Below are 27,821 nucleotides of genomic sequence, written 5' to 3' on the forward strand. Positions count from 1 at the left end.
GTGTGTGTGTGTGTGTGTGTGTGTGTGTGTGTGTGTGTGTGCGCGCGCGCGCGCGTGTCGCTCCGCAGCATTTATTGCCGGCGGGTTAGTGACTTGTTTTTGGAGGCAGGAAGGAAGAGATTTAAAAATAAAGAAGCTCCAAACTTCCTCTGCGCTGTCGTCCACACTTTCGCACTAAAACCAACCATTTCAAATCCACAAGCATCCAAATACAGCTACATTAGTCACAGATTAGAACTCACACATTGAAATCCATAACTGCATCTGCTTTGACTTCGAACGGCTCCTGTCTTTTAACTTGTTTCCTCAGTTTTCATTATTCGGTGTCACTTTACTGATATTTCGGATTTGCTCTTGTATCACATGTTTTGTGTTTTGCCTTGTCCTCACATGTTTTGTGATTTTGTCTCGGCTATAGCGCAAATGAGGTTGCTCCTCAATATATTCCCGAGTTTAAATAAAGGTTATAAATAAAATAAATAAATTGTGTTTGTTTTCATGCACTGTCAGACACTTTATTTTTTACAGATCAATAGATGTGGAGAAAACAAATCTCAATTTAAGCCAGTACATTGTTTTTATGTTTTAAAACACAAGTGCGCGACACAGAAGTGATTTTTTTTTTTTTGCCTTAATGCAACTCATACAATGCTTCATAAATCACAACTTGGTAGAGGTTCAAAATCACTGCTTACTGAACTGTTATATTAGTAAATCATCATTTCACTGAACTGTTTTATTAGTAAATCATCATTTACTTAACTGTTATATTAGTAAATCATCATTTTACTGAACTGTTATATTAGTAAATCATCATTTTACTGAACTGTTTTATTAGTAAATCATCATTTACTGAACTGTTATATTAGTAAATCGTCATTTTACTGAACTGTTATATTAGTAAATCATAATTTTACTGAACTGTTATATTAGTAAATCGTCATTTTACTGAACTGTTATTAGTAAATCGTCATTTTACTGAACTGTTATATTAGTAAATCGTCATTTTACTGAACTGTTATTAGTAAATCATCATTTTACTGAACTGTTATATAAGTAAATCATCATTTTACTGAACTGTTATATTAGTAAATCATCATTTTTACTGAACTGTTATAGTAGTAAATCATAATTTATTGAACTGTTATATTAGTAAATCATCATTTTAAGGGTCTTTAAGGGTCTTCATGTAAAGTAATGTTTTTCATAAATTGGAGGGGACATGTTCCACTCGCCCCCCGGGATCTGCACCCGTGCATGTTACTCTTGGTAATCTAATAAAGTACATGCGTTGGCTTTTCCTTTAACTCGTCTTTGAATCAAATTAATCGAATGTCCCCGCTGCTGCAATCAACACCCGTCTGTGGAGAGAGAGCCCGGGCCCCTCTGCGTGTTTATTCCGGGGACAGAGAGGAGAGCAGTGGGCTCGGACTCTGGTGCTACTACAGCCAGATTATCGGCTAAACAAACAGGCGCAATCCACAGAGACCGCCGTTCAAACCGCTCTGATTCAATTAAGTCGTTAAAAAGTGTCAAAACTTCACACGTTACGTTCGGGGACCTGTAATCTACAGTTCTCAGAGGTGTGGGTGTGTGTGCGCGCCCGCTTTTGTACTCGTCAAATTAGAGGCCATTGACTACAATCTCAGTGTTTGCAGAAAGTGTGAATGTGTGCCGTTTCAATTATGCTTTAAAGAAACTTGAATGTAAGTTGAAATACTGTTTTAATAGTTCGGAAATGAATTAAAATACTGCAAACTAGGCTTATCAACGTCATAATAATTATAACTTTTATAATAATGTGTTGGTCAGATAAAAAAAAGCAAAACCTCTAACTTTTTCAAAGTTTAAAGAACATGTCGATTCCCTTTGAAACCAGCCGATGTGTGAGGAAACAACACCTGTTTTAAATACGCCACTGTCCTGTTGGAATTGTTATATATTAACACATTCTATTGTGTCATTTTTAAGTTTCATTTGGATGTAAAATAAAACATAATCCTATGGTTTCTTATTGTTTTCCTCAGCCGTCTCTGAAGCTGATATTCCGCTAGTGGGCGCTCTTGTCCTTCGGAAAAAGCCGAAGCGCACCAGAGTGTCTCTCAGTGGGGACACATGCAGCACTGTGGCTCAACGGTCAAACGCTGTTTGCCTTACGGGGCTATCAAACAGAAACTATAAACACGCGAAAAGTGCGCGTTAGACGTTTTTTGAGGGCGAATGTCTTAAAAACAGCGTGAATTTGAAGTGTGGTGCGTTCAGGTCCTGGAGAGCTCAAGTGTCTTCAGCTATGTTTGAATTATAGTGAGACCTTTATTATCATGTGTGTATTATTGGACTAATTCCATTTCTAATATCATTTATGAGGCGTTGTATTATGTTATGATGAGACAAAGATATTTTTATATATGTATTCATCTACCTGCCTATTGACAAAAGCACGATTCATCTGTCATTTCTCCCCGATTTGCTCCCCGCCGGTCACAGTACTGAACCAGTTGCCCTCCTTTGACTGACAGCAGAGCTCTTTCTGACTTCCCCGCCGAGGGACCAATCAGTGGCTGCGGGGGGCGGGGCCTGGGCAAAACCAGCTCCACCAAATATTCCCAGTCGCGGTCCCTTGCAGTTACTTTCCATCCAGGTTTCGGAGCAGTGCTGAGACATCGTCCCTGCGTTGTTTGCGGGCCGTTTGTGGACGGATCTGCAGGATTCAACCGCAGCACTTGTTGGGGACCTCTAGTATGAGAACTTCCATTCCAGCTCCTTTGATTTCTTTCATTCTCATATTTGATCATTTTCTTCATTTTGGCCATCCGACATCATTGTTTCGCCCTTCTCATTTTTCTGCTGCTGTCACCCACAGTTTGTTGCTCACCACTACCACCACCAGCAGCAGCAGCACCAGCTGAAGGGGGAATATCTCACCATTCCACCAGCAGCACCGCTGTCGTGTTTCTCCGCCGCTGCTGCTCGGGATTTTGACGTGCACTGCTGGACTATAACGCAGGGGGATTTATATTTGTATTGATTTCCATCTAACGCCCGGCCCACAGCGGACACCACCACTTTTGCTCTCTGAGGGATGTATTACGCGCTCTGAGCACGGGAGAATATAAAGCCGCCGCTCGCCGAATGAACTGCCGCCGTCTGGAGATGCTCTGGTAGGCTCCGTCTGATCGGGATTTGTGGTCCGTGCGCATCCCCGACTGGATCGGGATATAAGGTGAAGAAATTGCCGCGGTCAGCCTTTTTCTGGAGCGTCTGTCTTCTCGTTTCTTTTTGTGTGGACATATTTGGTTCTTTTTTAGAAGGATTCTGCATCCACCCGGAGGCGCGCAGGCTTAACCATGGGGGACTCGATGTGGAGATATTATTTTGGAGTTTTGTTTATTGCCTTCAAAGTGGACTTTTGCCGGGCGCTCATCCTGGAGTCCATCTACTGGAACACAACAAATACCAAGTAAGTGGAACACAAGCCGCGCTCATTACTGGCCCCCGTAGAGCCGTGTACGCTCTCCCGTGCGGCGGCGATCTCATGCCAGACTCCGTTGAAAAATCAGGCAATTTAATATCGGCTTATGCTAAAATAATGGCAGTTATTACTGGGCAGTTTTGCACAAACAACTCTTAAATTCAGCGTACCTTTAGTGAAACAAAGAGCACCCGGAGCAGCGTGGTTTACATGTTGAATTTGTATTCGCCTGTTTCCCTGTCCTTTTCCACGACAGCGATCTGTTGGAATCGCGCCTCGCAAGTTATATTCAGTCCAAGATAGAAAAACACGTATTGTCGGTGGTCGGTTATCTGTGTGGTGACTGTATCCCAGAGAACCTTCATCCGTAAAAAGGTTCCATCTCAGTGTGTCTGCCCGCTCCACAGCTTCACTCCTTTAGTGTTAGAGTTTGGGATTGCGTTGACAAGTGTCGGGGTTAAACACGAGGAGAATGCGCCTAATACGATAAACTCATCACAAAAGAACCTGGGTGTATTTAGCTCAGCGAGCACCTTTGCTGCTTCACTGATAGATTTGCGGTTTGTCTCTGGTCGTCGTTGGGGACCATCCTCACAGGGAAGAGGCTCCTTAGTTTGTGTGGTTCGTCTGTTATTTATTGTTTATTGGAATATTGAACATGTGTGGCTCATTTTGGTTGTTTGAAGGGAATTAATTTTGAAGGTAACTCGGTCAATAATAACTTGGACTCGGAGCATTATTATTCTGACCATAACAGGTCCAAATCAATTCAAACCGCAGATCTTTGAAGCCGTATTGAGCTCATCTGCAGGCCCAATTATTCCCTCTCAGCGTTTCCACATGGATCAAATATTGGATGTAATTTTGTGCTCATTATGCAGATCATATTCATAAGAGAGACTGAAGAGAAATAAATCGGCTGTGCTTTAACATGACGAGGCGGAGGCTTCATATAGCTGGTGGTGGGACGCACCGCCCGGCCTCCGGAGCTGTGGTGCTCCGGTGTAAACGTGCAAAACGTTGTGTTGAAATGATCGAATCAGTAAATGAGCGAGGAGGCGCATTTTTACTGTGGGTTACACTGGGAAAGACGGTCGGTGAGGGGAAAACTTTGAAGAGAGCGTCGTGCGCCACAGACATGTCTGGCTCCTGGCCGAAGCCTCAGTGTAAAAGCGTCACCGGAGCGGAGGTGAGTGCGTTCGGATGTGGGATTTCTGGATACCCCGTATACTTGTGTATATCTTACTTTTTTAAATAGTGGTTACTTTGATCCCCGGTGAGCGATTATTAGAACCACGGGCCCCAGAACACCTAAACCCTCCTCCCCTGCCTGTTCGCATATCACATTCAACAATCTAAACCAACCCATAACCTTTATCTGCCTCCTGAATATTCCTACACACCAAGAACGGCGGTTAACCTCTTTTTTTCTGCTTATAAAAAGGTGTCTTTCTCCTCCTCTCCACCCCTTGGCTCAACCCGGCGGGGGGCGCCCCTCTTTGTGGCCGTTTCGTCACGGCCGAACTCCAACTCGCTCAATAATTCAGCTTTTGGCTCCAGTAGAGCCAGAGAGCCCTTCTCCCTCTCTGTCTCCTGCTTCCCCCCACTGAAACACACACAATGGAGACGTTCTGACGGTCTAACAGGTGTCTATTGTTGCACGAGACTGGAAATGGCTGGGAATGAACGTTAACTTGTGGCGTGCGCACTCGGGCCTTGTTTGTCTGTTGTGTCTTGTATTTCGGTGGACGTGGAGGCTTTGCTGCGTTGTGTGTTGGACATAGCTACGATGTAGTGCGGGCAGCGCGCTCGGCCTTCAGCCGTTCGACTGTCACGGCCATCTGTGTCCCAACGCGTTTGGTTTGAATCCGCCCTCATCTCCACGTTAACCTCATTTGAAGACAAAAGAACAGACCTTTTTTTAAAGCTTAATATAATTTGAGCTGCACTTCTCACACCTATATTTCAGCCCAAGTGGCGCTGTGTGTGTGTGTTTGTGTGTGTATGTGTGTGTGTGTGTGTATGACATAAAGCCGTGCTGGTATAGGCCTTTTATGTGTGTATAGTGCCGTTTGATGACCATTTGGAGACGGTGTCGACAAAAACACCCTAAAATGTTTGAATCAAATTTGCCTGAATATGATGTGCAGACACACACACTGCTGAACATATTTCTATTTGAAATATCACGCTATGTATAGACTTCAGTGTGCTTCCTGGCAAAGCGTCCTGTCTATATAAGGATCAGCCAACGAGTCATTTTGTGCTTTTCAAAATGCTTTTCTCACAGAGCCACAACATGGATCCGGCTCCATCCTGGAGCTGTAACTCTTTCAAAATGAGTATGTCATTTTGCTTGGCGCGTCACTTTTGATTCGCATAAATAAGGGCAGAACTGAAAAATGAAAACACGTCCACTCCCAGAGCAAGTATAGGCCTCGGGCTGCCGCAAACGAAGCGGGCATTCCGCGGAATTAGTGCGTGCGTGTGCGCATTCTTCGCGTTCTGTCTGAGTGAGGAGTTCAGAGGTAAAAGGCCACGGAGTGATATCATTGTGTGACCGGGCACCTCTTTCTTTTTTTAACTGCCTCTTTTTGGAGCAGAGCGAGAACAATACCTTCCGTTTGGAGTTCAAGTTCTCTGGCTCAACTCTTTCATACAAACTCCACATATTTGGCACAGTTCACACTTCACACTGTGACTTTTTATTGATTCTCCTGATTACTCATTACCAAGGAGGAGATGTCGATGAGGAAGAAGAGCAGACTGAGTTAGTAAAAGTTTGACATCAGAATGGGCCCAGCGGCTCATTTTCCACACAGCTAATGTCTGATAAATAGCTTTTCTGTAAGTACATTATCCATTTTCACAGTTTGTTGAAAGTCTCATGCCTGGGTGTCAGTTATTCCTCCTCAGTAACAGAGAAGCCAAAGTGTGAATATCTTTATGCAGTAGGTCAGCAGTATGCTCAACAGCCCAAGTTGTCCCTGCCTCTGTGTCTCTCTTTGAGTTTGTGTTGGTCCCCCTCTTTGACTATTCAAGGAAGGATGAATGTTAGAAATGTGAAGGCTGCAGGCCAGTCTAATGCCTTTGTGTGTGTAGGCCAGGGAGAGGATAAAGAAACAGCTAGTGTGTGTGTGTGTGTGTGTGTGTGTGTGTGTGTGTGTAGGCTACAAAGTGTGTGTGCATCTATATAAAAAAATCCCTCCACAGGCCCCACGGCTGTGTCGATTAAACCTCATTGTTGTTTGTGCTTTACTACTTTACCGCCCTTATGCATGAACCTAAGGAGAAAAAAAAAACAAGAGAATGACCCCACCTCCTCCCCCCACTCTCCCCAACACACACACACACACACACACACACACACACACACACACACACACACACACACACACCTCCTTTTTCTGGTAATCCATTTTGTAGTTAGAAGGCAGAAACAAAAGAGAGGCCTGCTTTACATGGTTTATGTAAAAGGAGCGCTCCCTCTCTTCCACTGCAGTTCATTAAGAGATTACATAGAAACCCAAAGGCCCTTTGTGATCGGGCAGTGACGGGGGCACCTCTGTGGGTCCTTTTGTGAATGTAGAGGGGGGTTAGAGAGGGGGGGGGGGCATAGAGATGCAGGTCCATCATGAATGACTGACGAGGCCTTGTGCTGAATGTCGTAACGATGCCCTCCCTCCTTCTCCCACTGTCCCTCCTCCCAAATCCCCCACGATGCCTCTAATTTTGACTTTTTCCTCCTCTTCTCTTTTTTTGGACTGGAGCTGAGAGAGAGAGAGAAAGATCAGTTGCTTCAATTTAGCTGCATCGATCGGCAGAGAGGGTGAGGGAAAAAAGAGAAATCCTGCCATGTTCGACACAGGGTTCACACTGCCGGGGTTATGGAGGTCGACATGGCTTTTTAATCATTACTGCAGAGAGAAAAGTTGATGATTAAGATCGTGTAATAAAAGAGCGAGAGAAAAGGAAAAAAGCGAGAGAAATGAAACAGAGAGGGGGAGAAGAAAGCGTTGGGGCCCCTCGGGGCGAGGAGGGTAATTATGTCTAGGCCTGCTCAGAACCCATAGGCCTGGATTACTGGATGAAAGGTTGGGCCAAAGGCTCGAGCGCAGACAGAACCACAGAGAGGACGAGGGGGGATAGTGTGGCAGGCGACGTAAAGACCTCTGTCCCCTTGGCCGACAGAGGGCGAAAGCTGCGGCTCTGTGAAGAATCGTGGGTGGATTAACCCTCACTACGCCCCGGCTCGGCCTCTTTGTCTACCTCCTTAATGAATCCTTGCATTGCAGCTAGGATTCAAAACAGTCAAGCAGTTGCTCTTGATCTGGAGCAAATATTCACCCTCCCCTCGTTTTACTTTGTTTTCTCATTCGGACTGGGGATTACACCGTGGAGGTCACCACGGCTCTGTTTGTCACACACACATCCAGCGGTTTAAATAGAAAGTCTGAAGGGGGGGCTTTATGGAGATGTGCTGACTCAGAATCTAACCTTTTTTGTTGTTTTTTTTACTGGCGACAGATGCAGCGGTCATAACCTCAGGAAATACAGTCCACCTCCTCCTCCTTTCGCCCCAAACACTCCCCCCCCCCCCCCCCACACACACACACAAACATACACTAAAAAAGACAGCAAACTTAAAGGAAAGCTGGTTTGAAGATAAATGAGAAAAGCAGATGTCACCTCTGCAGGAGTCACCCACCTGTGTCTGAGTCAGCAGGGTTTGTCACGTATGGGGAAGAAGACAGACACTTGGTTTAAAAATGTACAACTTGATTTTTCCACAAAAGATCATTTTATCGACGTGTGCGTTCGCCTTTTTGTTCGTGTTCCAGCCATCCCAAAGAGCAATCACAGGCACACGTCATTGCTTTAAAAGCCTTTTCTAAGAACGTTGCGAGGGCTTTTTGTTAAGAGAAAATGACAGCTTTCTGATTTTGCCGTCTCATTATGAAAATCCTCTCAGTGTTATAAAAGCCATTCACTCTAACTGTGACTAAGACGTGGAGATTGTGAGGAGAGAGTTGGGGCACCTGTGGCTGTTGTCATCTTCCCACCAAATGGCCTAACACCGCGATTAGAGATGAGAGAAGTGAAGTCGGTGCGTGTGTTTGTAGGGGAAGTGGAGGAGGGCAGATAAACAGCGGAGAGAGAAGGAAGGAGGGGAGTTGCTTTCTCACTGGCACTCTCGTTCTGTGGGAGTTCACTGCTCCAGGAGTGTTTGGGCCTCAAGGACAAAAGAAGCATGTCCTGACAGAGAACTGGGCTGCAATTTTTATGATCAGTTATCTTTTAAGCAATCAATTCATCGTTTAGTCTGTTAAACATGCTCATTCCACTTTCCCACAGTCTTAAGTGAAGTCTTAAAATGTCTGGTTTTGTCTCAAAGACCTCTGAGATACTCACTTTTTTACTCATAAAACAGCAAATCCTCATAACCAGCACGTGTTTGTTGTAAAAAAAAAAAATGACTTGGTCAACTAATCGATTAAATCTGCTTCTGCGTGACTATCTGAACTCGTTCATTCCACTGTTTATTTTCTTTTAAATTGGTGGAATCCGTTCTTGCTACTTTTTTGGCACATTCAGTGTTTTCTTTACATATTACATCTATTTTTCTGTACTTAATCTCAACATTACTCGTTTTGATTGTGATGAATTTGGGTATTTGTGTATTACGATTTCAGTTTTATACTCTGCCCTGGTGTGTTTTTTCGTCACAGCATGGCATTACTTTTGAAACTGACCAAAAGGAAAGAGTTATTCGATCCATATGTGTATCACATCTTCATATTCATGTCACTTACTGCCACATACTGCTAAATGGTTAACTGTAATTAATCAGGTTAGCAGGTAAACAAATTTACATTAGCCCCAAACTGTTTGCATTCAGCCTTTGATGTGTTTGATGCTCCACAACAGTGAGAAAGTGCTCTGTGCTCAGGGTTCCTACCCAGTATGGAAAATAATGGAAAAGTATGGAATTTCATTTGAGTAATTTCCAGGTAAAAAAATGCATAACATCCGACCTGCAGATGATATGAAACTAAAATTAAATAAATAATGTTCCCCTGGGATTATTAAAGTATTTCAGTTCGCCATGCAACTGTGATTCTCATTTATTGAATTTTTTCCAAACATGTTGTCTACATTTTATTTAGGATTTATTTTTATTTCTCATTATTTAATTTATTCACAGTATGTTTACTCCATCTAAAGCCAATGAAGCACAGACTCATGTTTCCTTCTGTAGTTCCTGGTTATTGTTCATCTCTACTGTTCCTGTCTGTAGAGTTACAGGTTCACTTATTAATTTAATCATCCATCTCTACTGTTCCTGTCTGTAGTGTTACAGATTCACAGTTATTAATTTAATTCTCCATCTCTACTGTTCCTGTCTGTAGTGTTACAGGTTCACTTATTAATTTAATTATCCATCTCTACTGTTAGTCCGTAGTGTTACAGGTTCAGTTATTAATTTAATTATCCATCTCTACTGTTCCTGTCCGTAGAGTTACAGGTTCACAGTTATTCATTTCACAATTTTAGCATTTAGCTTGAATAAAATGCTGTGTATTAAACATGTCTCAGTTTGGAGTTTATTCACTTATATGAGCTACAATACGTATGTAAAAATGTCTTGTAAGTACTTGGCAACATAATGGCATACATAGTCTTAATTTAAAAATTTAAAAGTTGGATTTTAAAACCATTTAGTTACATAATTAGCATCTAACAATTGGTATTCAGATGTGTAATATTGACTGAAAAATCCTCAGAGAAGTCTGGAAAAGTCTGGAATTTAGAAATGGACAATGTGCAGGAACCCTTTGTGCTTTAGGAATATTTATGGTGGGTGGAGTCTTTACTAGTGGGAGGACAGAAGGTGTGAGGGGCCAAGTGTGCCTAAAGGGGACATGGTGGGAGTGGGGGTCAAATGCATTAACAATCATGAGCTTTTATTTGTTATTCATCCTTATCCGTGCAGTAGGCTCCTCAGCCCGTCCGGACCTGCTGTGTGTGTGGCTTTGGTGGCTGCCGTACGGCCAGGTGTCCAACACACACTTTCACCCATCGCAAAGTGTCCAACTTGACGATCTCTTCTCTCGTTCTTTCCCCTCCTTTTGTGTTTTTTTTCTCTCAGAGACAATCCGGAATATCTTGTGTTTGCCCTCAATCATCTTATCTTTAAACACATTCAAACACTTTTATTCTCTTTTGTCAGCGTTTATTGAATGCTTATACAACGTGTTGCTGTAAATCAGCTGGCTAAAATACAAGAGTGTAATAGAGAGGATGGTGTGTGTGTGTGTGTGTGTGTGTGTGTGTGCTTGTCTTGTTTTTGTGCCCCTGGCTAAGGCAGAGCTCAGTTTTGAATTGTAAAGGCAGTGAAAGAACAGGATAGAGCCATTATCATAGCACATCTCCTATTCTGTTTGTGTGTGAGAGGAACAGTGACAGAGAGACGAGGACATTTCCTTTAGCTTCTGTGTGTGTGTGTGTGTGTTTGTGTGTGTGTGTGTGTGTGTGGGGGGGTGTATGTGTGTGTGTGTGTGAGAGAGAGCAATAGCTTTGTGTAGGCTTTGTCATGTTTGATCTCCTACTAGTCGCCCAATTCCTGTAGAGATAGCATTCATGCTAGCAGAGCAGGAGTTCCGACACCCTGGTTGATAGTATTGTCAGAAAGTTGTCAGTGAAATTTGTCTCAACCTCAGGAAAATGATTGAGCCGTTCCCCATGTATGCATGTGTACAGTAGGTGTGGGCCTGTGTTTGACTGGGTTGCATTGTCACGCCATGACTAAGGCTGTGTAGCCTAACTTCCACAGGCACCTGCCAAATTGCTTTCATACCCAAAATTCAATACCAGCGTCAGTGAGCCAATAAGCATGCAGCATGCACGACTAAGATCTAATAATGCTGCTGATTGGCTGCAGGAAGTATTCAACACAGAGACAGGCTTGTGTGTGTTGTTCCATTTAGAAAGGCTTTACTACAGTGTGTGTCACATAGGTTTAGAACTGCAACCATAATAATAATAATTGATTAATCGTTTAGCTCTCAACTGTGAAATTAATCACCATCTATTTTGATAATCGATTAAAAAAACAAATCCAAACTCTCTGACTGCAGCTTCTTAAATGTGAAAAAAATGAATATCCTTGAATTGTGGACAAAACAAGACATGTGAGGACATCATCTCAGGCTTTTGGAAACATTGATCGACATGTTCACCATTTTCTGACATTTTATGGACCTAACGACTAATTGATTAATTAATGACTGACCGATACATAGGCCGGCAAAAATTATCGGCTGATATTTGCATTTTTTTACACATCAGCTGATGCGTGCTGCTGCGTTCGCCGATAGTTGTTTCCCGTCATTATTTACAGACAGGCGTCCACAGGCAGCTCCGTGTTGATGGAGATGCAGTTTTGAGTTTAATAAACGTTCCTTTTTTTTAAAATTGACACTCATAACATTTATCATCATCATTGTGTAATTTTTATGATGTAAATTGAGGGAGCAAAAGTAGAATCTGTTCCAAATATCGGCTCAAGAAAATCTGCAGTCTGTATCTGTGTTAGGCTAAGGCTGATGAGAAAAAATCTGTATCAGTCTTCGGCCCGAAAAAATCCATATCATCGATCCCTACGATTAATCGACAATGGAAAAACGATCCTGAGTTGCAGCCCTGCATAGGTGTACATGATATGATAAAGAACATAAAGATTTATACAGTAATGTGTGATTTATCTTTTGATAAAATTGATATTGATAAAAGATTCTTTCAGGAGCTGGTCTGTACGTCGAGGTAACGGTGTGGAACATGTCTGAAACATATCCAGCTGTTTTGACTTTATAATCACCTTGAGTTAGATTTGAAGAGCTTTTTTCTGTTTCTCTGTTTTTATGTGTCGAAAATCTCTTTGAAAAACCTTCCCAACAAAATCAGTATTTTAGTGCAGCTATAACTACTACTAAAAGCTCCGAATTAAGTTTGTGTACAGGTAAACAAACAAGAGGTGTGTTATATTGAACTTTACACAGAGTTAGGCTGCTTCCCCATCACCTGTCCTGAATCAAGCTTCAAACCTAACGCACAGACATGAGCCTAGTGTCCATGTAAAGATAGAAACCTGTGATGCACACGGATCCTCACCAGCTGAGCACGATGTGACGAGACGATGAGGACGCACACACACATGTTTAAAATAAGCACATGCATGCTTGCATTCACCCCTGCATAAACACACATGCCCACTTGCACGCATGAATGAATGCTTGCAACCATGCGCACACACACACACACACACACACACACACACACACACACACACACACACACACACACACACACACAAACACACACAAACACACACACACACACACACACACACACACACACACACACACACACACACACACACACACACACGTGGTTCATGCATATGCACCCACAGCTCCACAGTGTTTGTGTAGGAATGAAGCCCCTAAGCCTTTTCTAAGGACCTTCCCTCTCTCTCTCTCTCTCTCTCTCTCTCTCTCTCTCTCTCTCTCTCTCTCTCTCTCTCTCTCTCTCTCTCTCTCTCTCTGTGCTCCACTTGCCCCCCTCATCCCGCTTTACTCCACACACAAACACACACACACACACACCACACACACGCAGATGATAAGATATTGCCAGATGGCGCTGCAGTGCACCCTTCCTCTCTCTCTCTCTCTCTCTCTCTCTCTCTCTCTCTCTCTCTCTCTCTCTCTCTCTCTCTCTCTCTCTCTCTCCCTCCCTGTGTCCATCACTGGACACACTGTACCACCGCTGAGTGTGTCCCCAGGGGGCAGAAAGAATATTCGCTCGGCCTAGTTAGCTGCTGCGTGCGCATGTGCGAGTTTGCTTTCATGTGCATGCGTGTGTGTGTATGTGTGTGTGCTCACCCATGCACGAGCTCCTGTGGTAGAGAAGAAGATGATGCATGCCGTTGGAGAAGGAAGGAGAAATGGTGTTTGTGTGTGTGTGTGTGTGTGTGTGTGTGTGTGTGTGTGTGTGTCTGTGTGTGTGTGTGTGTGTGTGTGTGTGTGTGTGTGTGTGTGTGTGTGCGTGTGTGCGTGTGTGTGTATCCTTCTGAAAAGACAAAGAGAGTGTGTGTGTGTGACAGAGATAGAGAAATGTGTTTCTGTGAGAGCCAGCAGCCAGTATATTTATATATATAAAACTGATTATGCGTTGAACCCCCCCTCACTATTTCATTTAGTGCTCTTTGTTAATTATGAATCGGCTGTGCCTTGCCACCCGTCCCCTGTGTGGAGGCTCCCCTGCCGCCCTGCGGTGGCTGTCTTTGTAGTCAGGAAAAAACACAGTGGAAGCCTTTACGCCGGTGCTCAGCAGAAGAAGAATGGGCTGTTCAGGTGCTCCTGTGTTTTCTTCCTGGAAAAAGAAGTCAGAGTTCACATGAGAAGTCAGGCCTGCTCACACTTAAAGACAACTGTATTTACAGTATATACATGCAGGTTTGTGAGGGAACACAGAAAGAGAAAGAGACACCAACGAATGAAATGAGTTGGCCTTATCAGGAGTTATGAATCATTTATGTCACTGATCAAGCAATATAATTTCTATAATCATGAAAGGAATTGCATTTGTTCATTTCAGAACCAATGAATTCCTAAAATAACCAATCTAACGCCTGCATTCACAATAGGGCTGTACCTGTCAATTCATTTGATTGTCAATCTGCAGATCTGTTTTTCAATTAATCACTTAGAACTGCAACGATAAGATGATTCATTGATTTGTTGTCAACTATTAAATGAACTGCCAACTATTTTGATAATGGAATAATCATTTTGAGTTTTGTCCATATTCTCTAATTCCAACTTCTTAAATGTGAATATTTTCTGGTTTCTTTCCTCCTCTGTGACAGTAAACTGAATATATTTGAGTTGTTTACAAGACATTTGAGGACGTCATCTTGGCCTTTGTGATATACTAAACAACATTTTGTGGACCAAACAACTCATCAATTCATCGTAAAAATGGTTAATTAATGAATTAATCTGCAATGAAAGTCATCATTAGTTGTAGCCCTAATGTAATGTGAAATGTCTTAATAGTGAAATATGACCATCACAGGTCAAAGGTGACATAGTCAAAAATCTGAAAATATATTCACTTTACTGTCACATCAATCAAATCCTCACAGTGTAAGGAAGCTAGATGTTTGGCATTTGTGCTTGAAAAATTACTTCAACTATTACTCAATTCACAAAAAAGTTTCCATCTAATCTTCGGTCAATTGCCTAATAGTCAATAGCTCAAGTTCACATTTCCTTTGCTCACACACCAAACACATGCACCGAACCACAAGTATGATCAACATGTTAAACCTAAACGGCCCCACTGGATATGCCCATCATTTCAGTAGTCAGAATTTGCAATGCATGCCTGTCTATTTACTTGCACCAGTATTCCCAGTTTTCCATAAAAAAACCTCCAGGCCATCTGAGTTTATTATTTCAAATTGTATTCAAGCGTGTGCAAATTGGTTTAGCAGATAAATACAAGGTTTCACCTCCAACTCAAGTTCCCACTGTGAATGTGTGTGTGTGCAATCGCAGCAATGCTGCAGGGGCTCTCAGCACACGGAGACTAAATGGCAACGCTATTTTACTTTTGGGAAGATTTTAGGGAAATTCAACTCCACTCCCAGACAAACTGCTCTGGGCTCTCTGTCTATCTGTGAGCGTGTTTCTGCTGCTGTTCCTGTTGTCTCGATTTTGCCGCACCAATCGGGGCTTTTATTGTTTTTTAATTTTCTGTTTTGTATGCCAACGCTGTTCTGCCATTTCCCTGGCATCCGGAAAGCATGTCGTCTTCTCCTCATTTATCCAGTTAATTATTCTCTCTTTCCGTCGCTGCCACAATGCTGAAGAAAAAGCAATGACTTTATCTTCAGATATGGGGTCACTTTGCAACACATGCACATTCTGCCATTATCCTTCATCATCTAAAATTAATGGACCCAATCAGTAATTACCACATCAATAATTAAGCCGACTACTCTTTTAAAAAAAAAGATATTATGGAGAGGCTCAATGGCAAACACTCCAATCCGTGATGCATAATGAATGACTTCTCATCAGTTTCTCTGCAGCAAAATAATATCCTCTTTCTCTGCGTCTCATTTCAGATTCGTGCCAGGCCAAGGTGTGGTATTGTACCCCCAGATAGGGGACAAGTTGGACATTGTGTGTCCTCGTGTGGATGGCGGGGTGAATGATGGCGTGGAGTATTACAAGGTATACATGGTGCCTAGGGAGCAGCTGGAGAGCTGCACCATCACCAAGGCCGACACGCCGCTGCTCAACTGCGTCAAGCCCGACCAGGATGTCAAGTTCACCCTCAAGTTTCAGGAGTTCAGCCCCAATCTGTGGGGCCTGGAGTTCTTCAGGGGAAGAGACTACTACATCATCTGTAAGTACATGGCTCGGCCTAAAGAGAGAATAAAGTAGAAGTAGTGCATAACTGAAGGGGAAGGTTCCAGAAGCAGCTGTTGGTGGCTTGATAGCTTAAGTTTGAGGTATCATCCTTTCAAGACTCACAGTTTTGACCGGGGACTTTACAGTCAATTTTGCATTCACTGGAGCTCTGCCCGGTTCATACACCTTCCAGAGACGTTGTTGATGGACATTCTGAGATATATAGGAAATAAAGAAGATGAGGCTGAGGGGAAAGAGCTGACTGTTCATTAGCAGACAATTCATAATGCTGATGAGCACATAGGTAAACATTTTAGGTCCATTTGAAGTTACACTGAAAGACCATTCAAAGAAATCTGTAGTGTTTTTAAAGATGCTCTCGGTGGGATTTGCTTCTTGCATAAATCAAGCCTTGACATACACAGAGGTTTAAAGACCTCAGTATGTTTAATTCAGATTGGGACACAGCATCTGAAACCCTGTCATCCCACACCTCTCTGACATACCTTTATATGCTTTTGGAGGACACAATGTACAATCAACTCTGATTTTAGCAAACTGAACCCTTAGTGGTCCGTAGCAGCTCATACTCTTGCCTTGCCTTGTTGTTGAATTGTGCTATACAAATAAACTTGCCTTGCCTTGCCTTGACAGCAGCCCCCTCAGTCTCATGGGCAGATATGGCCACTCCACTTTGCTCGATTGCCTGTAATGTACTAACACCGTCCCGGGAGGAAGTTCTGATGGGGTTTAGCGACAGCCCCTTGGTTTGAAACATGGGAGGTGGACTGAACCATCTGTGCGACGCTGATAGGGGTGTGTGCTGCAGATAGGACCATCTGTGAGGCTCTGCCACAGCCATCTGTGAGCTGTCACAGTAGGGGAAGGCCATATTTCTGACTGAGTAGAAAGAAGGGGAAGAAAGGAGAGTGGAGAGAGGAACGATGAGCAGGAAACACTCCCTCTTATCCAAACAGTGTATTTGTTTAGAGGAAGTTGAAATTTGCAAAACAAATATGCAAGGTGACAAATAGTTGTGTACCGTATGGATCCAAAATGCCTGCAGTAGCAGACCATTGTGAATGGAAACGTTCCTCTGAGAGATCTGTTACGCAGCTGTTTGAGAAAAACAGGTTCACCAGCACAATATGCTCTTCACTTCTACTTCAGTTAGTTGAAAACAAACAGTGGCTGCTGTGTCACTAATGTGTCATAGCTGCAAGGTATCTACATGGTGGGGCATTTCTTGTCGTGTTCCTACCTATCAGGTGCCTTCGTTGTTTGCAGGAGGGACATGTATTATATGTTGGAGCAAATAGAGTTTTGAATGCTTAAAGTGGCATCAAAAAAGCATATATGGCTTATGGCTTATTTGATGACCGAATTTGCAGAAAAAGAACCTGGGATGATTTTACGCCAGAATTATGCTTTAACAATGTCTCATATTGACACTACATTTAGTGGGAAATAAAGTATATGATTAGATTAGACCGTTTCATGCACACATAAATACACCTGTGCAAGCATGCATGTGCGTGAGCATGCACACCCAAAGAAGCCAAACAAACCATTAGATGTGGTTTGAGTGTGCACGCTCCCAAGGACTACAAAGGCTTTCGACTGAAGAGGCGCAGACAACATCACCCTCCCCTCGTCTCCCTCCACCCAAACACTGCAGTTAATTATTGATGAGGTGATGCTGGTGTTTACTCACCCCGGTTGTCCTGGTGTTCTGCCCGCGCTCCTGCAGCTGAATGTGTTTACACTGTGTTGAATCGGAATCAGAAGAGAAGTTCAGGTTAATACAGAAAAAGGATAAGAAAGTGCAGCGTAGACTGTCACAGGTACATATAGGGGAAATGTGGTTTGGAGAGACAGCGATGTGTGTGTGTGGGCAAACACACACGGACACACACACACAAACACACACACACACACACACACAGTCACACACTCATTGGTCCTCAGGAAGCTGGAGTTGCAGCGTCTCAGTGCACACACAGCTGTACCGGTGCATACGCCCTGTGACACGAGCAACAACAGTCCTCTTCACATATCTATAGATCTGTAAAACCTGTTCCTCTGTGTGGCTCTCTATCACAGCCTGAACAGATGAGAATATTCAATTTCCCACCACCTCACGTTGAAAGCCCTTCTTCTTTTTGTCAGCCTGCCGAACAGGCAGTTTCATCAGTTGGAACAGAGAGAGCGGTGGGAAAGTTCAATTCTCAACTAAAAAGATGGACTGGAAAATCCAATTTTGCAGTTGTTGCAAATTTCCTTCCCACTGACGTCCCCACTCCTCCATCCCTCTTCCGCCACCGCCGCCATCACAGATACCCAAAATGCTAATATGTAGCCTAAAGAGGGGGGAGACGGAGCTGTTCCTCCATTGGAGTGTGTCACGTTGTGCTGTTAATTGCCTCTTCTTGGCTAGCTGTGGCCCCAGTTCTGCAGCTTTTACAGCCCACTGCAGTTGCATTGATGTGCTGCGTAGTGTACTTAGTGCTGTTCCTTCTTTGTTGAATCGGCCACTTGGAGAAGCTCCAGCTGTGCATCATAAACACCAGGAGTAAATCACAAACTAACAAACAAACACACACACACACACACACACACACACACACACACACACACACACACACACACACACACACACACACACACACACACACACACACACACACACACACACACACACACGCACACAAAAGAGTGTGCAACCCGTGAATTAAAACAAATATCGCGAAAGTTGGAAAGTAAATGGCGCTCCACTAAACTGGAGGAATCTCACTTAGTTTGGCAAGAAAGTCTTAAAACCTATAGGAAGGACCTCCGTAATGCCAGAGCAGCCTATTACTCATCTTTAATAGAGGAGAATAAGAACAATCCTAGATTTCTTTTTAGCACTGTAGCCAGGCTGACAGAGAGCCACAGCTCTATTGAGCCATGTATTCCTATAACCCTCAGTAGTAACGACTTCATGACCTTCTTTAATGACAAAATTATAACTATTAGAGACAAAATCAACTCGCTTGGCACTATTTGTTCATCAAACCCAGGAACCTTACAAACTGTACGACCTGAAATATTCTTGGACTGCTTTTCTACAGTCGACCTTAACAAATTAACCTCTACTATTTCAGCATCAAAACCTTCTACTTGTCTTCTAGACTCTATTCCAACTAGGTTACTTAAAGAAGTGTTACCTTTAATTAGCACTCCTGTATTAGATATGATTAACATGTCTTTGTCAGCAGGTTATGTACCACAGTCTTTTAAAGTAGCTGTAATTAAACCTCTTCTTAAAAAGCCCAGTCTTGATCCTGAGGTACTAGCCAACTATAGACCTATATCTAACCTTCCTTTTCTCTCTAAGATCCTCGAGAAATTAGTTGCCAATCAGTTGTGTGACTTTTTACATAATAATGAGTTATTTGAGGATTTCCAGTCAGGATTTAGAGCAAATCATAGCACTGAGACAGCACTGGTGAAAATTACTAACGACCTTCTAATAGCTTCAGACAAAGGACTTGTCTCTGTACTTGTCTTACTAGATCTTAGTGCTGCCTTCGACACTATTGACCATCACATCCTGCTACACAGACTAGAGCATCTGATCGGCATTAAAGGAACCGCACTGAGCTGGTTTAAGTCATATTTATCAGATAGATCTCAGTTTGTACAAAGGTAATGACAAATCCTCCATGCACACTAAAGTTAGTCACGGAGTCCCACAGGGTTCTGTCCTTGGACCGATTCTTTTCACCTTATATATGCTTCCCTTAGGAATTATTATAAGGAAGCACTCCATAAATTTTCATTGTTATGCTGATGATACACAATTATATTTGTCGATCAAACCAGAAGAAACCCATCAGTTAGATAAACTTCAAATGTGCATTAAGGAAATAAAAAGCTGGATGACCTGCAATTTTCTGATGTTAAACTCAGACAAAACTGAAATTATTGTACTTGGCCCCAAAGGCCTCCGAAATTCAATAGCTAAAGATATTGTTACTCTGGATGATGTAGTGTTGTCCTCCAGCACCACAGTAAGGAATCTGGGTGTTATTTTTGATCAGGATATGTCCTTCGATTCTCACATAAAACTAACAACAAGGACTGCATATTTTCACCTGCGTAATATTGCAAAAATTAGGAACATTGTGTCTCAGAAAGATGCAGAGAAACTTGTTCATGCATTTGTTACTTCTAGGCTGGACTATTGCAATTCCTTATTATCAGGCTGCTCCAATAAGTCTGTTAAGAGTCTCCAGTTGGTCCAAAATGCTGCAGCTCGTGTACTAACTAAAACAAATAGAAGAGAACATATTTCTCCTGTATTAGCTTCTCTGCACTGGCTACCTGTAAAATCTAGAATAGAATTTAAAATCCTTCTCCTTACGTACAAAGCTCTTATTGGTCAGGCTCCGTCGTATCTTAAAGAGCTCATAGTACCGTATCACCCAACTAGATCTCTGCGCTCTGAGAATGCAGGGCTACTCGTCGTTCCTAGAGTCTCCAAAAGTAGAATGGGAGGCAGAGCCTTCAGCTACCAAGCTCCTCTCCTGTGGAACAAACTCCCAAATGTTATTCGGGAGGCAGACACTGTCCCCTTATTTAAAAGTAAACTTAAAACTTTCCTTTTTGATAAAGCTTACAGCTAGGGCTTACGATAAGACTTTATTCTGCTTAATGATGCTGCTATAGGCCTAGTCTGCCGGGGGATAATACTTTTCCTGATACTCTGAGCTTCTCTCCTCTCTGTCTGAATCATTCATGTCCCATCAATGCATGTTATTGATTCAGCTTCTTCCCCGGAGCTGTTTGTGCTTTGTCGTCTCGCAGGTCTCTGCTGATCGTGGTGGTGCTTGCTGCCGTGGTCCTACATGACACTTCCTGCTGCTATTGTCACTGTTACTCATATATACTATCACTAGTTTAATAAACTATAAAATTTGTAGCTGTATTGTAGCTGCTATTGCCACTACTCATCATTGATCATGTTTGCCACCATAATTATTATCATTTTCATATTCTGTCACCTTAGCTGTGCTTGTTTCTACTATTCTGTTGTATTAACTGCCTTAACATATACGTCATATTCACATTACTATAAATATTATAGTTACTGTTAGGCTTTGCTTGCATCTCTGGAAGTGTGTCTGTCTGTCTCTCCCTGTCCATCTGTGTGTCTTTTCTCTCTTTCTCTCTCCTTTTCTTCCTCCCCAACCGGTCAAGACAGATGGCCGTCCTCCACAGAGCTGGGTCTGTCTGACGTTCCTGCCTGTTATAGGGAAGGTTTTCGTTGCCACTGTACTCTACAGAGGAATTGTTGGGTCTATGTAAATCATAAATAAGTCATTGAGTGTGGTCTTTACCTACTCTGTAAAGTGTCCTGAGATAACTTTTGTTATGATTTGACACTATAAATAAAATTGAATTGAATTGAATTGAATTGAATTGTGCAGAGGTTTGCGTAGGTGGACTCAGACTCATGATTGTTTATACCTTGCAGTGCTGGAGGGAGCCAGTGTGTGAATCTCTGCCTGTGGGCGTAACTGCGTATGCCTATGTGTTGGGTGAATACACAATGGGAGTTAAAAACATATAGACTCAGGGCTTGACTTGCTCTGCGTAGCTCTACCTGAAAGCATCTCTATCTTATTCATCGTTATTTGAGCCTGTGTGTGTGTGTGTGTGTGTATGTGTGTGTGTGTGTGTGTGTGTGTGTGTGTGTGTGTGTGTGTGTGTGTGTGTGTGTGTGTGTGTGTGTGTGAGCGTTTGTGTTTTCGACCCGTGCCTTCTCTTCAGCAGTGCTGTCCAAGATCCATCGGAGTGTGACACCGCCTCACAAAGTTCACCGCAAGGATTTCATTAGTCTTTTGGAGTGGGCACTCGATAGGTAATTAATTAACCAGCGTTTAATCCTCCATTGCTTCTCACAATTGCCAAGGCCCCAACATCAATGCTACGGATCTGAGTCTCAACCAATTGGATTAGCGCTGCCTGTGCTGAGTATTGTGCCAAAGCTAGACCTAGATTAGATGGGTACGCTCAACAGCCCCCCACCCCCACCCCACAACTTCAAAAGCACCCACTCAAGCAACTGGGACATCAGGCCTCAGCATTTGACTGTACTGTAGTGAAAGCTGACAGGCGGCCGATGAAAAACAGGATACACGTGTAACCCTGTGTTTGTGTGTATTACGTGCGTTTGTGGATTTGCAACACTGTCCTGTGTTTGTGTAGAAGGGGCTGCTGTATCTCTGCAGATTCCTGTCATTGCGCCTACATGTGGGCGCATTTGTGCGTTTCCTTGTGTACGTGTTTGTGTGTGTGTGTGTGTGTGTGTGTGTGTGTGTGTGTGTGTGTACTTCTGTGTGCCTTTTTAAAGCGGCAGCGCACAATGCTGCTCCAGTTGAGAGCAGATGAGTTTGATGTGATTGTTTGCGGCAGCATGGCCTGCAGCCGAGAACGTAGTGATCTGGATGATTACATGAGCTAAAGAGAGAGAAGAGTCGAGGCAGATAGAGGGGAGGAGAGAGAGGGAAAGATAAATTAATAAGAAGGGAAAGGGGGCAGAAAGAGTGATGAAGGAGAGCTAAAGAGAAGAAGGGAATAGAGAGAGAGAGAGGGGGGAGAAATGGAGCTAAAGGGAGTAGGGGCAGAGCGGGAGAGACTGCGAGCTAAAGAGGGCAGAAGAAGGACAAGGCTGAATTTACAGTCAGAGTAGACATGCACAGGGAAATTTCATCAGAACTTTAATCACCTTTTGTCTCGGTCAGAAAATAGTCCCGTCTCCTCCCTGCTGCTCTGATTGTCTTCTGGATCTGAGGGGAAACATTCCTCTCATTAAATCGGATATGAATTTAAAATGAACTTTCAGGTTTTTGTCTGATTTGTCTGGTTGAAACTATCAGTTCTTTATCCACCCATACATCCAGGTTCATTGTATTAGATTGGTGGTGGTGAAATTATTAATTACGGGATGCAGGTTGATTCAGAAACAGTTGAAGCTGCTATGTGTGAGTCTGCATGGATAAAGTGGAGCTGGGCTTTCTGCACCTACAACTGTAATGCAACCACTTATTTCTGCTGTAATAATTAAGTGTAAGTGTAAAATGTTTGTGTTTTGGTGTATTTGTTGATTGGTAGTGGTGGTTATTATACAGCTTTGGGTATCTGGGGCGACCCAGCTTTGCCTTGACTGAGGGTCAGGGGGGTCCCTGAACACAGAGGCACCCTCTGTCACGGGTGATTAGGGCACAGGGTGGTGACGGGTATTAACCAGCCCGTAACCCCAGCTCTGTGATGATGGCTTCACGCTCCACAGCAACCTGGCGAATGGCAATTATGCTCTGCGTTTAGATCATAGCGCCCTTTGTCACACTTCTTCGTCTTCTTCTCGGGACACAGCCTCACTCTGTCCATCCATTCATCTAGCTGTGTGCAGTACACTCCCTCTCTCTCCATGTCCTGTCTTTCTGAGATGCCTCTTCAGTCTCTGGATGCCATGACTTTGCTCTGTTTCGTTATGAGTGGCCAAGCATTGTCTTTTTGCACTGCATTGTGTATTAATTAGAGCCACGGAATTTGCTAGAAAAGCAGATTGTTTTGTGGAGTTTTTCAAGCTTTACAAGGCTCTTGATACAGATATATATTTTAACAGAGTATTTGTGAAAAAATGGCCATAAAAAGGACATTAAGTTGTCCAACTTTATATTCAATTAAACTAAAACACATGCATACATCAAAATGACAACATGCTAATAATTGTTAACTGCACTCTTAATAGGACGCTCTTAGGGAGCGTCCTATGTTCCCCGGGTCCTATGTTCCCCGGGTCCTATGTTCCCCGGGTCCTATGTTCCCCGCTTATGACCGGGATGGCCCCCACTCTTTGAATGTTAGCTAAACTACCTCTGAAACGCTATGTTAGCACAAGTATCTATAGCATTGGGTTTGTTCTTGCTATTTGCCAGGAGAAAGCAGGAAACTTTACTTGGATTGCAGCTCACAACTGACTGTCTGGTTAAATACAGGGTGATTTTCCACTCTCTTGATTTGACAAACAGGAGAAAATTAAGTTAAAGAGGGTAAATGAAGCTAAGGAGGGTTAGGACGGGTGGGGGTAGGGGCGACTTGTGTTGTGTGTTTACGACGTATGAGTGGGAATGTGGTTGGATTGTTGGTCGTATGCTAGCGCTAATTTTACAGACACACAGATGCAGACTCAAATTCTTTGACACACTTCTACCATTTGTGTGAGACTACATGTGACTTGTGCATGTTTAAAAGTGTGTGTGTGTGTGTTTGCCAAGCAGTTTGCCAAGCAGTACTTTGTCACAGCAGGTAAGTGATTTTTCCTGATGGCCTTTTCCCCCTATTGCAGAGCCTGTTTTTGCATTTGTGTGTGTATGCAACTGTCTGAATGCGTGTGTGTGTGTGTGTGTGTGTGTGTGGGACCGGTCTTCTTCCGCCACAAAAACCCCATCTTAACCACATTGGCAGTCAGAAAGCGGTGAGAAAATAGACTCTGTAATTCACAGTCAGGATGGAGCTTTTCCTTTTCTCTCCTCGTTTGTGTCTAGTTGTCCCTCTCTGGGTCTTTGCAGAGGTCCACTCACAAGCTCAAGTCTGGGTTCAGCTCTCTCACTAGTTTGTCTCCCTTTTTCTTCTTGTGCCGTAATGCCAGCTTGGTGACTCAACCCATTTGTGAGGGTCTTGTGGACCAGGTCGTGCAGCCCAGACCCCCCCCCCCCCCACCCCCCCTCCTGCAGCGTGTCCCCTCAGAATTATGGATTAGCTGGTTAACTCTATAGCCAGCTAGTCTGTCAGCCGGTACAGCCTGGCCTTGTCTGGCCAGGGTTAGAAGGGCCAAGTCATTCAGCCAGCCTGAGCCCATTCAACAATCACATTCTGTTGAAATCCAAGTCAGGCTTGTCGGGAGTGCAGTCTTGGCATAGTAAGTGTGTGTGTTAGAATTCAAGGTTTAAAACCATCTCCAGATTGAAGGATTTCTCCTGACTTCTTTTAAATGTCAACAAAATGTTGCAGCCGAGATCTTCTTTTGGATGTTTGACAAAGAGGACGTTTCTACTTTTTAGCTCCAGTGTAGATGGATGTTGATGTAATAAACGATTTAATAGGGCAAAGGGAAAGAGGGAAAGAAGGGAGGAGGAGAGGGGAGAAAGGAGATGATACAAGTGGCGATATGTGTTGCAGACCTTAATACCCCTTCTGTGCACTTCCCTGTGATCCCTGACCTCAAACACAAAGACACTATCATGGTGCCAGCCATTCTCCAAAGGAACAGGCTGCACCTCGGATTCCATCAGTCGACTCGTCAGTCATTTTTGTCTTAGTCAACTAATATATGGAGCTTTTTTCATGCTGAAGCACGTCACACACGTTTAAAGGGGTGCTTTTGCATCATTCTTTATGGAGAAACTCAACTGTGTGTTATTCCAACACACATTTCTTTAATTGGGGACAGCCCCACAAAGTAAACAGCGTTAAGATGGTTAATAACATCCTGCAGGATTGTTATATGCATGTGTGTTGCACGGGTTTATAAAATGAACACATGCACAGACATGCATGTACACACACACACACACACACACACACACACACACACACACACACACACACACACACACACACACACACACACACACACACACACACACACACACACACACACACACACACACACACACACACTCACAGCAGCACAAGCCTTTAAGGAGCTTTGTCTGTAATGTGCTTTTCGGTCTCCACTGGAAAGCCATAGGTCAGCTCGAGAAGGAGACAGGGGGAGAGAGGGGGAGAGAGGAGACGAGATGGAGGGAGGGAGTCCTTGTTAACATGCTCTTTGTGTCCTCTGCCATCACCATCTTATTGAAGCAAGGGGATTTGGATCAAAATGAGGGAGGGTGGAAGAGGAAGAGAAAAAAGGAGGAGAAAGAGAAAGTGTCAGACTACGCAGAGCTTCATTTTTCAAATTTGGATCTCAGCACCTGCCTTTCAATTCAGTTGCAGTTAATGGAAAAAGCTTCAAGTGCAGCGGGAACGGGAACATGTTGAGGAAACGACGGGGAGCGTGTTCAGGGGTAAAGGGGTTTAGGGAAGAACGCAGTGGCTGCAAGGTGAAAGAGGAGGAAACTGAGCGAGATGGGGTGTTGTTCAAGGGAGGAGAAAAGAGGAGGAGAGGCTTGGTAAGAAGCAGAGGGGAGGGGATGAGGGGCAGTGTGGGGGGGGGGGCAGTCATAGTGAATGCGGGCCACTGCACGCTGGCGGGAAGCCAAGCCGCTAAGCCCTGGCAGCTCGTTAGCCTCTGTGTTACTGACCTGATAGACCACAAGCCTACTACCCCCACCTCCCTCCCTCCTTTTCTCTCTGCTCCCTGTCCTACTAAGAATCCGAGCTAGTTGCAGTTCTGCCAGGCAGCCTCCGGGGGCAGCACAGATAAAAGCAGAGAAGCAGAGAGGCGGAGCAGCAGCTATTAGGTTTGAAAGCATGTAGTTGATTGAGCTTTGGCTGGGCAGCTTTAGCATTTTATCAGTGTGTGTGGGCCACATCTGTACAAGTTTGTCACAAGCAGAGATTTATTTTATCAGAGCAGTTTCCACTTTTAAGAGGCCCTTTTAAGAGGCCCTTACAGCATCTGCTAACAGGGCCCGTTTTGTTCCTCCTGTCACATGTGGGACGTCTTGCACCGCCCCTCCAGATTCCTCTGCCAACATCTGCCGTCCTTTAAACACAGTGTTTAGCACTTTTGTTTTCTCCTGTGTTTAAAGTTTTTTTTTAGATCCTTTAAGCTCTTTTCTTCTAAGGGCCATTGAGGTATTTATCATCTCCCTCTGTTCCCTTAATTTCACTGCCTCTCCTGGAAAAGTGCCCTATTTTTTCAAAACTATTTCTCATCCCCTCCTGTTTACTTCCCTGAATATTTTTTTTCATGTTGTCAGCAGGTCTCTCCTTCTTCTTAAGCCTTCAGCAAGTTTGGCTGCTAGATCTGAGTGTTTTGAGTGTTTTTTTAAATCCAAAAGTGTGTTCTTTAATAACTGGCTACCTCTCTCTAGAGTGTTGTTAGTGCTAATGCACGATAAGTCGTCGAATTTCCTGCAGCTTTCCAAGATGGCCGCTGTCATGCACTCGTGGTTGTTTCTCTCTCTCAGTCACTTCCCTCTCCTCATCTCCCTTAACTGCCTCCTCCGTGAGGCCCATCAGCACATTTAGAGATATTACAGTCACAATTACTCAAGCTAATTGACTCTGGGGATGTGAAATATTCCACCAGTGCATCTGAGGCCATGAACAAGTGAATTGTGATTTTATTAAAGGGGATATGACTCATGTCCTTCCTCAGCGGAATGATTTTAGTGCCTCTGTTGTCTTTAGGAAGCGTCTGCTTTTCCAAGATAGGCGTAAGGCATATACGGCAACACAGTTTCCCTGACACATCTTTTCTGCTCCAGATGCTCGTAGTGACAGCTCATTCTAACCTTGTCCCTCTCTCTCTCCGCCTGCTGCAGCTACATCTAACGGCACCATGGAGGGCATCGACAACCAGGAGGGGGGTGTGTGCAAGACCAAGTCCATGAAGATAATCATGAAAGTAGGACAAAGTGAGTATTGTATTATTGAATTACGGTGGTGAGTGCCTGCAGGCATGAACAGGCAGCCACAATGCAGTGCTAGTACATTGTGCAAAATTGTGTGAGACTCTCAAAATGCCCTAATAAGGTCACAGGAGGCTGTGCAGCATGCAGCTCCACCGTCTCCATGACACCTGGGGCTGAGAGGGGGCAGGAGATGTAATCTAGCGGAAGTCTAATGCGCTGAAACATACA

At 43.7% G+C, this 27,821-nt stretch overlaps 1 protein-coding gene across 2 annotated transcripts in view; it reads left to right on the forward strand.

Annotated features, from left to right (window-relative positions):
• Window positions 1-2,651: 2,651 nt before the first annotated feature.
• Window positions 2,652-27,821, forward strand: part of efnb2a (ephrin-B2a) — a 32,355-nt gene continuing 7,185 nt past the window's right edge. The window contains exons 1-4 of one of the 2 annotated variants that reach the window (XM_083921452.1): window positions 2,655-2,739; window positions 2,864-3,460; window positions 15,669-15,952; window positions 27,504-27,596. In XM_083921452.1, the coding sequence (XP_083777578.1) occupies window positions 3,348-3,460; window positions 15,669-15,952; window positions 27,504-27,596 (490 nt within the window). In that variant the 5' untranslated portion in view covers window positions 2,655-2,739; window positions 2,864-3,347. Of the gene's footprint in view, window positions 3,461-15,668; window positions 15,953-27,503; window positions 27,597-27,821 lie in introns of both variants that reach the window. The other variant, XM_083921451.1, reaches the window with a different exon arrangement.

This window comes from Echiichthys vipera (assembly GCF_963691815.1).
Source record: "Echiichthys vipera genome assembly, chromosome: 10".
NCBI lineage: Eukaryota > Metazoa > Chordata > Actinopteri > Perciformes > Trachinidae > Echiichthys > Echiichthys vipera.